General features: G+C 39.0%; 1 protein-coding gene across 2 annotated transcripts in view; it reads left to right on the top strand.

Annotated features, from left to right (window-relative positions):
• Positions 1 to 12,584, top strand: part of LOC145979355 (uncharacterized) — a 148,135-nt gene extending 135,551 nt beyond the window's left edge. For both annotated transcript variants that reach the window (XM_083112218.1, XM_083112219.1), the window contains one exon: positions 12,451 to 12,584. In XM_083112218.1, coding sequence (XP_082968344.1) covers positions 12,451 to 12,525 — 75 coding nt within the window. In that variant the 3' untranslated portion in view covers positions 12,526 to 12,584. The remainder of the gene's footprint in view (positions 1 to 12,450) is intronic.
• Positions 12,585 to 12,856: the final 272 nt, after the last annotated feature.

A 12,856-nucleotide genomic window follows, 5' to 3' on the forward strand; every position in this document is an offset into this window, starting at 1 on the left:
CAGGTTCTTAATAGCCAGCCTGGTGGGGCCTGGTTTTCTGAATTTCCGAGTAAAGTCCGTCTGCACCTGTTCATACGTCATTCCACGCAGACGAGCACAAACAACGGCTATTCTCTCTTCTATAGAGTACATTTTATCAGATCACTTGGAAAAAAGAAAAGATTTGTCATTAGTTCATTGAAATGTGTAGTGACTTTATAGACACCCTGTATAGAATATCAAATATCATTTCAATGGGACAATAATCATACAAATATATATGTAAAGATCCATCCTGGTAGTTTCAGCCCATAATCATCTATTCATTTTCATATATTGCTATGAATTAGTAAAATAGACTAATTTATTTATTTATTTTAACTACATTTTGATGAATATGTTCACTTTAGTTTCAATTTCACTGCATCTTTTACTTCACTATCCATATTTAAGGCCCACTACTACTGGCAAATTACGGTTTTACGTGAACCACTGGGCTTCGAGCGTATGCTGATAATTTGCCTGTTCGAGCGTTATTCGCTTGATCAAAGAGCCGATTTAGTCTCCCTAGTGATTCTGGATGTGTATAATAACCTCTTGAACGTGGTCGAAAGGTGGCAGAGTTCTTGTTTGGGCAGACATAATGCTTGGTCAGGGTGGCGACAGACCTGGAAAACCTGGAAAAGTCAGGAAATTTGAGAGGTAAAAAAAGGTCAGGGATGATTTTTTTTTTGGTGCGATGGAATGAATGTGCCAGGCGTTTGCTTTGAAAGATGTCATTATGTAGCGCTGCATGGGAACAGGAAATCTAGTTGCTAAATCTCGGCCTCAACTTTTAGGCCCCTTATATGCACAACACAACCACAGCACCAGAACAGAAACCAGTGATGGGGGGAGGGTAGGTGGAGAGAGAGAGAGAGAAATTTCCGGAGGGGCAGAAAAATTTGATAAGCCTCTAAATATCACGTGGATAATGCATTGAATTATCATGTTTGTTGTCTGTATGGAAGTAGTAGGAGAACAGATGGAGGGCAGCGAGGAGGGGCATTACCACTGTAGCACTCTCCGATAGTTGTTGGACATCGTAGCATGACATTTTGTCAGACATTCTGAAGGAACATGGAAACAAAAAGGGTGCTATGCAACCCTGTAATTTTTTGAATGTCGTGGTACAGAATTTGTCGGATGAACATTTAGGCTCCATTGATGCATACAATTTTTGTCGGATATCGCCGTCTGACTAATGTTGAATAAATCCGTGAAACATCATCATTCTTACGATAAGCACCAACTTCGACAAAATGTTCACTACAATGTGAGACGAAAATTGCATCCATGGCATTCTTATGGAATTGATTTTTGTTGGATGTCTTAGGACTGCAACATCTGACAAAAATTCCATGCATAAACAGGGCCTTGTATATCAGAGTTTGTCTGGTGTGGTACAACATTTCATTGAACAAACTTTTTGGCTCCTTATATGCATGCAGTTTTTGTCGAACGTAGCAGTTCGATACTTGTCATTCTGCGGCATCCGACAAAAAACACATGCATTGCGCTCTCATGAATCCGATGTTTCTTGGATGTTCCAGTATGACATTTTTTGTCGTTTTCGATGTTTGTCGGATGCAACATCCAACAAAAATGGAGCCTTAGTCTGCTGCACTACTGCAAATATGCTGCTGGAATTTTATTACTCTTCTGGCTCACTTAATCTTATTCAATGTAGAAAAGCGTACGAAGGTTTTCTTTCATCATCCAGGCGTAATACTGGTTTTGCACAGGTTAACATTAATTTACAGTGACATGGAACTGTAAGTCCATGTCAAGAAGAATCCAAGAAATTGGATATACTTATATGTTGAATAATGACACGAAAAAGTTCAATGATGTTATGAAATAAAATTATAATTCGTAAATATTTTAATATCATAATTACTCGAATCACTGAATCCTAAAAGCATATCACTTCCGTCAGTAATTGACGTTTCTCTGACAGACCTGCTAAATTTTCACTTTCATCTACTGATTTATACGAGGGGTGTCCAGAAAGGAAGTTCCAATTAGTAGGGACCTTGATTTTTTGCAAACGCGATAATAATATGACACTTTGTTCTGTATGATTCGATTGTTTCACTTATGTACAAGGGTTAATAAGTTGTTTGCTTTACATAGGAAAGAAAAGTAGGTTTGTGCATTGAAAAATGAGTCTGCACTCATGGCTCTTGCAAGCAGAGGGTTCCAAACCTCAGTGGAAATATCAACATAGGAGGGCTAGTCATAAAAAAATGAGAATGAATTTTTTACTTACGAAATACATTAGGCAGGGTCCAGGTTGATATGTTTTTTTTTTTTAAGTAGGCACCATCGAGTTGTATACACTTGGCCAATTGTGTCTGCCAGTCCTGGAAGATGTGCTGGAACCCGTCTTTTGACATAGTCTTCAGAACCTCCTCCACCTTTGATGAGTCGAAACGCTTGCCTCGCAGCTCCGATTTCAGACAAGGGAACAAAAAAAAAAGTAACATGGGGCAAGATCCAGGCTATATGGAGGGTGCAGGACATTCAGTGTTTTGATGGAATTCAGGTAGGCCTCCCCATTCTCCGCTACCAGATTCTGAAGCTCCCGACACACCTCCACTCTCACCTGCTTCTGTTCAGGCGTTAGCAATCTCAGCACCCATTTTGCACATATGCGTCTCATGTGCAAGCGATTGTGCAGAATGGTGAACGCACTACCATGCGAAATGTGTAACACGTCCGCCAGTTCATATATATTGTTATTCAGCGATCTTCCCGAACAATGACGGCTGCAATGTTAACCATGATCTCGTTCACTGCGGAGGCCGGATCGCCCAGCTTTGTGGTTGAAACACGGCCCTCCTTGAACTGCTTAAACAACCGAAATGCAGTTGATTGTGGAAGGACATCTTCTCCGTATGCCTGCTGCAACATTTCGTATACTTCCGTGGTGGATTTCTGCAGACGGACGCAAAATTTCAAAGCTGCGTACTGCTCCTCATGAACAGACTCCATTTTCGGTATGCGACTTCTGACCATTTGTGTTTTGTTTGTGCAGTGTTGCCAGATGCATGCACATATGCACTTGCAATTTTATCTGCAGATTCCACGAGACACGTTCTTCTCGTGCAAATTTGTATCACCGCTGCATGTTCACTGTGTGATAAAAGAAAAATTAATTCTCACTCTTTTTTGACTAGCCCTACTTTTTGCTCCCATCAATCACTTCACTCTAATCTCATGTAATCGTAACTTTAAAAATCATCAAATATTTTATTGAAAAACTGGCTGCATATGAAAAAATTCCATAATTCCTCCCTAACTTGTGATTACTAATAAGTTTCCAAATTCACTATTTTGCAGTTTGAATGCAAATCAGAGAGAAATGAAGTCAATTTTGTGGAAGCTAATATAGGTACTTAATATACCTGGATCTGTATGACATTCTTATTTCCATTTGCAAAAACATGAATTTGGTTTATAATTGTGAGGGAAAAATCTAAATTTTGTCCAGGAAAACCTGGAAAAGTCGGGGAATTTCATTTCTGCTGGTGTGTAGCCACCCTGTTGGTGGCCATACAGAACTTTACATCTTCCAGTGAAGTTCAGTCAGTGGCGGCTGCTTAATACGTGCTACCGTGCTATAGCACGTTACTCAATTTATTAAAATGAAAAGAAACAAAGGGACACATTTCATAGATTGAAGAAGTTTAATAAAACACTGAAGTGAAATGAAACTTCTCGCGTTAAGAGGCTCAAAAATTTTGCAGCACGATATGTATTTTCCACACGCTGTTAAGCTACAACGAATACCGAGCTATTGGCTTCATAGCACGTTTCGCCACCTTGTCGCATGCCGAATGCCCCTCGGTTCTACGGGGTAGGTAGGGTCTGAGCCAATAAGCTTGGGGAAATCCGTCTGCTAGTGTGCTGCACAGATCCACAGGATGGTAAGTGTTGTCATCTCAGTATAAGAAGAAAGAAAGTTTGCGGATAGCTTTACAAAATCAGACACAAAATTTTTTCGGCAAGGTTCATGGTCATGCGCGTGACATATGGAGCACTCAATGTAAAGGATCAGTTGTGCTATGTCGTTCCAAGCAGTGGCATACGTGAGGTTGGGGATAGGAAATTAATGGGGCTACAACCCATCTCCAAATTTTGCGTTTCGGATGAAAGCAGCAAAGAACTCTGAAACAAAAAACAGTGTTAAATGCAAACCCCTTAAAATGATCTCCACATTTTTGTCTTTGAATAGCTTTTAAAATGAAGGTTTAAATCTGTGATTGCAAAATATTTTATAGTTTATTCCGGCCGTACGTAGAAAGCAGCAATGCGATACAGACCTTTACAATTCTAGACCCCTCGAAAAAAAGAACCTGCGTACGCTAGCGGTTCCAAGTGAGTATGTGTGTGTGTGCGTGTGTGTGTAAAGGGGGGGGGGTAATTGTAAATGCAAGAAACAACATCTACCTGTAGCATGCATCTGTGAAAAGTTACGAGATGCCGCCGAGTTCAGTCACTGGTAACCACTATTGCATGAGGTTCTTCTTCCTCATGCGCATCATTTTCAGAGTACTATGAGCCCTGAGTTACTCTTCACGGACAACAATGCTACACCTCATCATACAGTGGCTTTTGCTGAGCTGTTGAAGAGTGATGCTATTCGCTGCATGGATTGGCTCATGTGGTCCTCTGACCTAAATCCGATCGAACATGCATGGGATATTCTTGGGAGACACCTGGCAGCATGTTGCCAGCTGCCATCAATGATTCTGCAGCTGCAATCGGCGCTACAAGAGGAATGGGCCATGATGCATCAAGAGCTCATCAACAACCTCTTCCTGAGCATGAATTGCATCGCATCGCAGTCAGAGGTCCCCTACTGAGGACTGCATTTTTTCTTGTCTGCTGCCTATCACATTTCTGTCTTGTCCTCTTGTGCTCGGAACTAACTTTTGAATAAATGTCCTTTCCATCCTTTGGATTCCTTGATCAGTGTTGTTCACCTTTCCCATAGTCTTACACCTTGACGATGTTATGATATGCTTTGTACCAATTTGAAATTCTGCTGTGCGACATTACATGTGAAAACCTGTCTTGTCCTTAATTTTTGCACACCAGTGAAATAGAACTAATAAAAAATATATTTTTCTTCCAGCATTCAGTAACCCTGTCTTTTTTCAAAAGTTATAATGAAAACTCTTTGTTTATTTCACATTTTATTCTCTTCGTAATTCTTGAAAAAGACTCATGTGGAATGCATTGTAACTCAAGTATCAAAAAAATTAAATTCAAAAGATTTAATAGATCTAAAAAACTATTTTTTAAAAAAATTTAGATTGTAAAAAAAATGTGTAATTAACAAGCAATGCTGTTATATTTATTTACATTTAGGGGGTCATTCTGTTAAAATGTGTTTTTTCCAAACATTGTCATACTCAAATATGTCCACGTTAATTTTTCATAGTATGAGATAGTCTGTGAAGTGACTTAATTCTTTTTGTTCAATCGTATTGTGTCTGTGTGGCTTCTAAGAAGAAAAATAAAACTTATGTTCAGTTCGGTGTATTAATTATTATGCATGTGCAGTATCAGGTTTGATTAATGGCTTCAAATTTTTTAACATCCTATATCAATACATTGATTTATTGGTAATTTTACTGATTAGATATCTAAATAAGCAACCTGTAACTTAGTGTAAAATTTTGCTTTGGTGGGGGGGGGGTGGGCTACAGTAGACTCGTAAAAATATCAGTTTTGCAAAACATGCAATTTTGAAAGAGGCCACCATTTTGTGGGGCGTTACCCCCACACCCCCTATCCCCCTATACACCTTCATGGCGTGGTGCTATGCACAGGGGAGCACTTTACCTTTTTCACCATTTTGGAAAATGAATCCTAAGCATGGACTTCATGTATTTTGTTGAAGAACTTTGCTGCTTCTTAGTGTCTTCTAATAACAAAGGTAAGACTGAGTACAAAGTTGCCTTTGAGGCCTCAAATAATTCGAAAGATTTTGCATTAGACTTGCTCGGATAGGAACTGAACAGATTTATTAGCATCCAGGACTGATGCGCATTCCGTGAAGAGAAAATTTCACAGTACAGGGTACCCCAAAAATAGAATATCCAGTACTATTAATTTCATAGTTAGAAAGTAGTTTACAATATACTTTTTCTCACTTATTAAAATGTCTTCATGACTCGAATCAACTAGTAGACACATTAGTGAAACTGTATGGAATTATTGGTGACCAATAAATTCTCAGTTAGTTACTGATAAGTACCAAATTTTACTAATTTCCTGATATGTTGACCTTAAATGACCATTATCTAAGGTTTAAATTAAAATCAATCACTACGTAGTTACATTTCAACAAACACTCTTTTTCCTACATCCATTTTCAAAGAAGGCTACCACGTGAGAGAAGCTTATTTTGAAACATCCTATTCCATCAAGATGGCAAAAGTTGATAATCTAATATGCCAATATCTTGTTTAGGAGAATATTATTAAACTTTATTTCTGCCCACCCAAAATGCAATTTTTTTCTGTGACACCTGCTCTGGTAATTTGTAATCTGTGGCTTTTCTACAGGAGTCTATATCCAGGGAAAATAGTAAACATACACAGGGTGGCGACAGACCTGGAAAACCTGGAAAACCGGGAAAAGTCAGGGAATTTGAGGTGTCAAAAAAAGTCAGGGAAATGTCAGGGAATTTAGTCTTCATTGACTTTTTAAATATATTTTTTATTATTTATTTAAAGATATCGTTATGGAACTCTGCACGGGAACAGGAAATCTCGTTCGTAAGTTTCGGCCTCAACTTTTAGGCCTCTTTTATGTGCAACACAACCACTGCGCCAGAAACCAGTGATGGCAGGAGAAGAGAGAAAAATTTTTCTCACCCTGGCTTCTCGGCGGGAATTTTAAATTCGAACACTCTTTGGAGGAAAATTGTTATAACTCTGGCACTATGGGAGCAATCTACTTCAGATAACTTTTGTTTTGCAGCTAAAACATCAACGCATGCAGCCATGTACAATTCAGAACGCCGAACCGAGGAAGGGGGTTTAGGGGCACAACCCCCGAATTTCAATGGAAAAAACATAAAAATCTGGAGTTTGCCCCTTCTTCCCCCGCTATTTTGAGGAGAGGGTGCGATCTTTAGTATTCTTTTCAAAGAATGGACATTTATCAAGAGAACTTAACATGTTTCATGTTCTTGGGTGCCAAACAAGTTGAATAATAAGCCAAAATGTGATTTTTTTTACGAAAAATAGGTAATTTGCATTTTTGGAGGAATATTGTTATAACTCTGGTACTATGGGAGCAATCTACATCGGATAAGTTTTGTTTTGTAGCTACAACATCAGAGCATGCAACAGTGTACAATTCAGAATGCCGAACCGAGGAAGGGGGGTTTGGGGGCGCGACCCCCGAGTTTCAATGGAAAAACAAAAATTTGGAGTTTGCCCCCTCTTCTCCCGCTATTTTGGGGAGAAGGCGCAAAACCTTAGTATTCTCTTCAAAAAATGGACGTTTCCAAAGAGATTGAAATATGTTTCATGTTCCTGGGTGCCATACAAGTTGAATAATGATGGTCCAAAATGCACATTCATTTCATAATCAGCACCATGATACCATACGTTAACCTTTAAATATTACGTGGAAAATGCATTGAATTATCATTTTTTCTTGTCCGTATGGGAGTAGTAAGGGGACTTGTCAACAGATGGAGGGGATAAGAGCGAGTGGTGCCGTCCGATAGTTGTCGGACGTCGTAGTAAGGCATTTTGTTGGGCAAACAATAGGAACATGGAAACAAATAGGTTCCATTGATACATATGATTTTTGTCGAATAGCCACCCTATAAAGTACCTCACTACAACATGCGACAGAAATTGCATGAACTGCAACATCCAACAAAAATCGCATGCACAAACAAGAAGAGCTTTAGACTTCAAATATACTCCTCGAATTGTGTTACTCTTCTGGCTCACTTCACCTTATTTAATGTAGCAGTGCTTACGAAGGTTTTAATTCATCATCCTGACGTATTACTGATTTCGCACAAGTTAACATACGTTTACAATGACATTGCACTATTCTTAGATATCAAGAAGAATCCAACCAAATGGGATATATATCGAATACTATCACGAAAAAGTGAAACATATATCTGCATTGGTGAACGTTATAAAAATTGGCAAGTGCATGCTCCCAACCTCAAATTTACTGCAACACTAGTATTGCAATGTATTAAACTCATGAGAGATGGTCATTAATCTCTCACTGAGTAAGGTTAATGTCCAATATTATGAAATAAAATACTAATATTAAATACGTAAATATTTTAATATCATATTTACTCAAATCATTCAATCATAAAAGCAAATCACTTTCTTCAAGAATTGATTCTCTGCCAGCTCTGCTAAATTTCCACTTTCCATCTACTGATTTATACGAGGGGTGGCCAGAAAGTAATTTCCAATTAGTAGGGATATTGATTTTTCGCAAACGCCAAAACAGTGAAAAATGGTAATTGCTGCGGAGTTATGTTTAGGCATGTGCAGTGATGTCTGGACACATTTTTCGCCCGTTCGAAATATCGAAATAATGCGAATTGTTGGCGTTTTTAGCGATTTTTTTTAAAAGAAATGTCCTAAAATAACGAAAAATTCCATGAAATTCAACATTCTTGTCTTTTCTAGGCCATATTTGTATACATGCAAGTTTTCCAACATTTTACTCAAGAGTAAACTATGGAGTTATACGTACATGGAATAATTCCGACAGCCACATTAAATCATGTATTTCCCACGATTTTTTCAACTTCTATCAAAAACCATTTGCATCACAGAGCAAAGTGGCAGGGTTCTAACAGGAGATCGAGTGCGTATCTGCCGTCACACGGGAGCCACATCTTCATATTTGTCGCACAAGATGTGTTTTGAATTACCAAGCTAAGTAAGTGCACACCATCGGCTTTTGTCGAGTGAGTAATAATGGAACTCAGTCATTAGGGCGTCTGACTACTGTGCGAGAGACCCAGGGTCGATCCCCTGCGGGGGAAAATGCGGATGTTTTCCACCTATTCAAACTGCTCCGGCGCCCACCCAGCATCATTTGAAGCTGGTACCTTGAGGAAACTTTGAGGGATAAAGGTAGCCAGGGGCGTGGTGCTGATCACATCACCCCTACCTTCAGCCGTGATCAAGAAAGTGTGGGGCCCTAACTCTACACCCCTATATACCCTCATGGAAAAGTGCAGGGGAGCACTTTACTTTTACTTCCTCAAAAATCTGCTCCAACATATCAAACGGTCACGAAAATACGTAGACCATGTGACCTACAATTTAAAATAATAGTTTAAAAGCACAATGGAGTATTATATTTCGGTATATTTGGCACATTAATGTTCTAAAACAAAAACGCGAATTTTGGTAAACGTAACACTAAGAAGTCAAAAAAGATAATGCCAATTTTTGGTGCCATAATATATCGGTATCTGTCACGTGAGATTGATTGATTTTAATTTTTTGGGTGCGTCACCACTTATGGTCATTATGCACCCTTCAGAATATACGGGGAAAATTCCATTATCTAAAATCATTACCTTAAAATTAAGAAAGGAGTATGGAAAATAACTTTCTCAAAATAACTTTCAAGATATCAAACTCTCACGAAGAGGCGTAAGCCATGTGACTTACAATTTGAAACAGTAGTTTAAAAACACCATGAAGGTATAATTTCAGATATTTGCCAGAAAATGCGCTAAAATGAAAATGTGAATTTTTGGAAAAATAACACCGTATAGCAAAAAGTAAAAAATAAGAAAATACACCAATTTGAAAAAAAATAACAAAATATCAAGGTCCCTACCGATTAGGCATAAATAAAACAAGAATATCAGTTGTATTTATTGCATTAGTAACAGTGAGAGTCCTAACCTAATTTTCGGCATAATCACCACCATTGTTCTGGCATTTGTCGTAGCATGTCATTAAATTTTGTATGCCCATGGTATATGTGTCTGACAGCAAAGACTGGAACTATCTCTACCGCAGTGTAGCTGTCAAATCCTTGCCCTGCCAGAAACCTCTTCAGTTAAACAAAGAGATGAAAGTCCGTACATTCAAGGACAGGGCTGTACAGGGAGTGGTCCAAGATCTCTCACCTGAAGTGATGCAAAGGGCCCGTGTGTACTCAGTTGTATGGGGTTGTGCACATTCGATTGGCCTTCTGTGAATTGTCTGCACCATCGTCTGACCATACTATCACTCACGACGTCCGGTCTGCACACCTCGCACGATTGCTGATGGCTCTGTGCCAAATTTTGAGCGTGCAATGTAGGCTACATCGCAGTTGGTGGGAGACTGTATGAGAGCTGCAATCTTTAACCTAGAACTGTCCTAAAACGGCTGCATTGCAACTGTACCAGATTACAGTTACGTGCCACTTCTTCCTGCCTGCATGTGTGTGTGTCGCTCTCCGACCACTAGTGCTGCGTATAGGTACCATTGGAGCTTTTTTCAGGATGCCCTTCGTATATTAACTTTAGAAACTTTTATTATTAGAGTGTTCCTGTTTTAATGTGTGGTTAGCTAAATCAGGTACCTATACAATGCAATTCTATAAATTCCTTGCGTTATATTTCTAATACCTACGTATCCTTTTCGTCAGCAATAATGGTATAACTGCATGTTGTCAGTTTCACAGTACTTCACTTGGATATACTGTACTTAAGCAGAAATCGCATTGATAATGTAAGGAAATATGACACTTTCTTTTGTACAATTCAATTGTGTCACTTACATGCAAGAGTTAAGTTTTTTGGTTTACAGAGAAGAGAGAAGTACAGGGGATGGACAAAAATATGGAAGCACCTGGTATAAAACACGATTTGCGTCTGAATGGTAGGTGGCGCTGTGTGGTCACTGGCACTTCCTGTGAGGTATACACCCTGGCCAACCTGACAGATGGGCCAGTTACAATTCAGCGACCGATCCGTGCAGGTTGTCGTGAATCATGTCTGAGCTGACAGAGTTTCAAAGAGGGCGAATTGTTGGTGCGCGTATGGTGGGAGCTTCCGTGATGAAAGTAGCGGAAATGTTTGGTGTATCAAGAGGCACAGTCTCGAAGATCATGACTGCCTACGAGACTTCCGGAAAAACCGCATCAGTGAAGCACCAGCGTGGACGCAAGTGTGCGTTGCGTGACAGAGACAGACGCACATTGGGTAGGATTGTGACCAAGCAGAAGATCACCACGGCTCCAAAAGTCACTGCTGAGCTGAATACAGTGCTTACAAACCCTGTTAGCGTCAAAACAGTCAGAAGAGAACTCCACAAGCAGGGTATTCATGGCAGATCTGCAATTCCCAAACCACTCGTGACTGTTGACCATGCTGCTAGACAGAGACAGTGTTGCAACGCCCATTAAAACTGGACAATGGAGCAGTGGAAGACTGTAATCTGGTCGGATAAGTCATCCTTTACACTGTTTCCAACTGCTGGCCGAGTGTACGTGTGGAGAACGCCAGCACAAGCGTACGATACAGACTGTCGGTTACCGAGAGTGAAGCATGGCGGTGGTTCAGTGATGATTTGGGCAGCCATCTCCTGGTATTCTGCCAGACCCATCATCACACTGCATGGAGATGTCACTGCCAGGGACTACGTAACCATTTTGAGTGACCAGCTGCATCCCATGGTGCAAACTTTGTTCCCAGATGGTGATGCCATGTTTCAAGATGACAGAGACCTTGCTCATACAGCTCACATCGTCCAGGACTGGTTTGATGAACACGAAGATGAAGTGTTACATCTGCCATGGCCTCCACAATCGCCAGACCTCAATATTATTGAGCCCCTGTGGTCGGTTTTGGAGAAAAAGGTGCGAGAATGTATAAGGAGACTGATAAATTACAAATTGTATTTCTTAATCATTCACTCTTCACTCTTATCTCATTTAGTCGTAACTTTAAAAATAATCAAGTATTTTATTTTAAACTTACTACGTATGACAAAATTCCATAATCCTTCCCTAGCTTGTGAATTGTAATAATTTTCCAAATTCACTATTTTGCAGTTTGAATTCAAATCATAGAGAATAGAGAAATTAAGTCGATTTCATACAAGATAATATTGGTACTTAACAAAACCATCCGTAGATCTGTGTGAATTTATTATTTCTATTTGCAAAAACATCAATTTAGTTTAGTTTGTAATTGTCAGGGGAAAATGTAAATTTTGTCTTGGAAAACCTGGAAAAGTCAGGGAATTTTATTTCTGCTTGTTTGTAGCCACCCTGATACATACTTTGCCCATAAAATGCTATTTTTTTATATTCTGTGATTGTGCTGAACGTATAAACTTCTACATTTTTGTCTTGCATATCCTGTCTCTTTGATTATTGATAACTACTGTCTTAATTATTTTCCAGATCATATATCCATCATATGAACCATTTGTGCCTGATATAAATCCGATACCGCAAGATGAAGAGATTGATGATTGAGATTAAATTCTCCAGAGTGCAGAAAATTCATGGAATTTATTATTTGTATTTCCGACAAAATAAAGCCATTATTAAAGAATTGCTTTTTCTTTATTAAAGTCCTGTATCACAGTTCGATTACACTGATTAGATGTCTTACACACAGCATCATGTGTTGATTAAATATGTTGTTATTACTATTTCAGGGAAAAATAAACTGAAATTATGTGTTTACTGTAATGATTATTACCAATTTCCAGGGAATACAATACATTAAAAATATATTTTCAAAAGCAGAGCAATAGAATGTGACAATGTGATCAGAAATTTACTGCCTAGTTATATGATAGTA

This window comes from Lepisma saccharinum, chromosome 26 (genome assembly GCF_977018435.1).
Source record: "Lepisma saccharinum chromosome 26, izLepSacc3.1, whole genome shotgun sequence".
Classification (NCBI taxonomy): Eukaryota; Metazoa; Arthropoda; class Insecta; order Zygentoma; family Lepismatidae; genus Lepisma; species Lepisma saccharinum.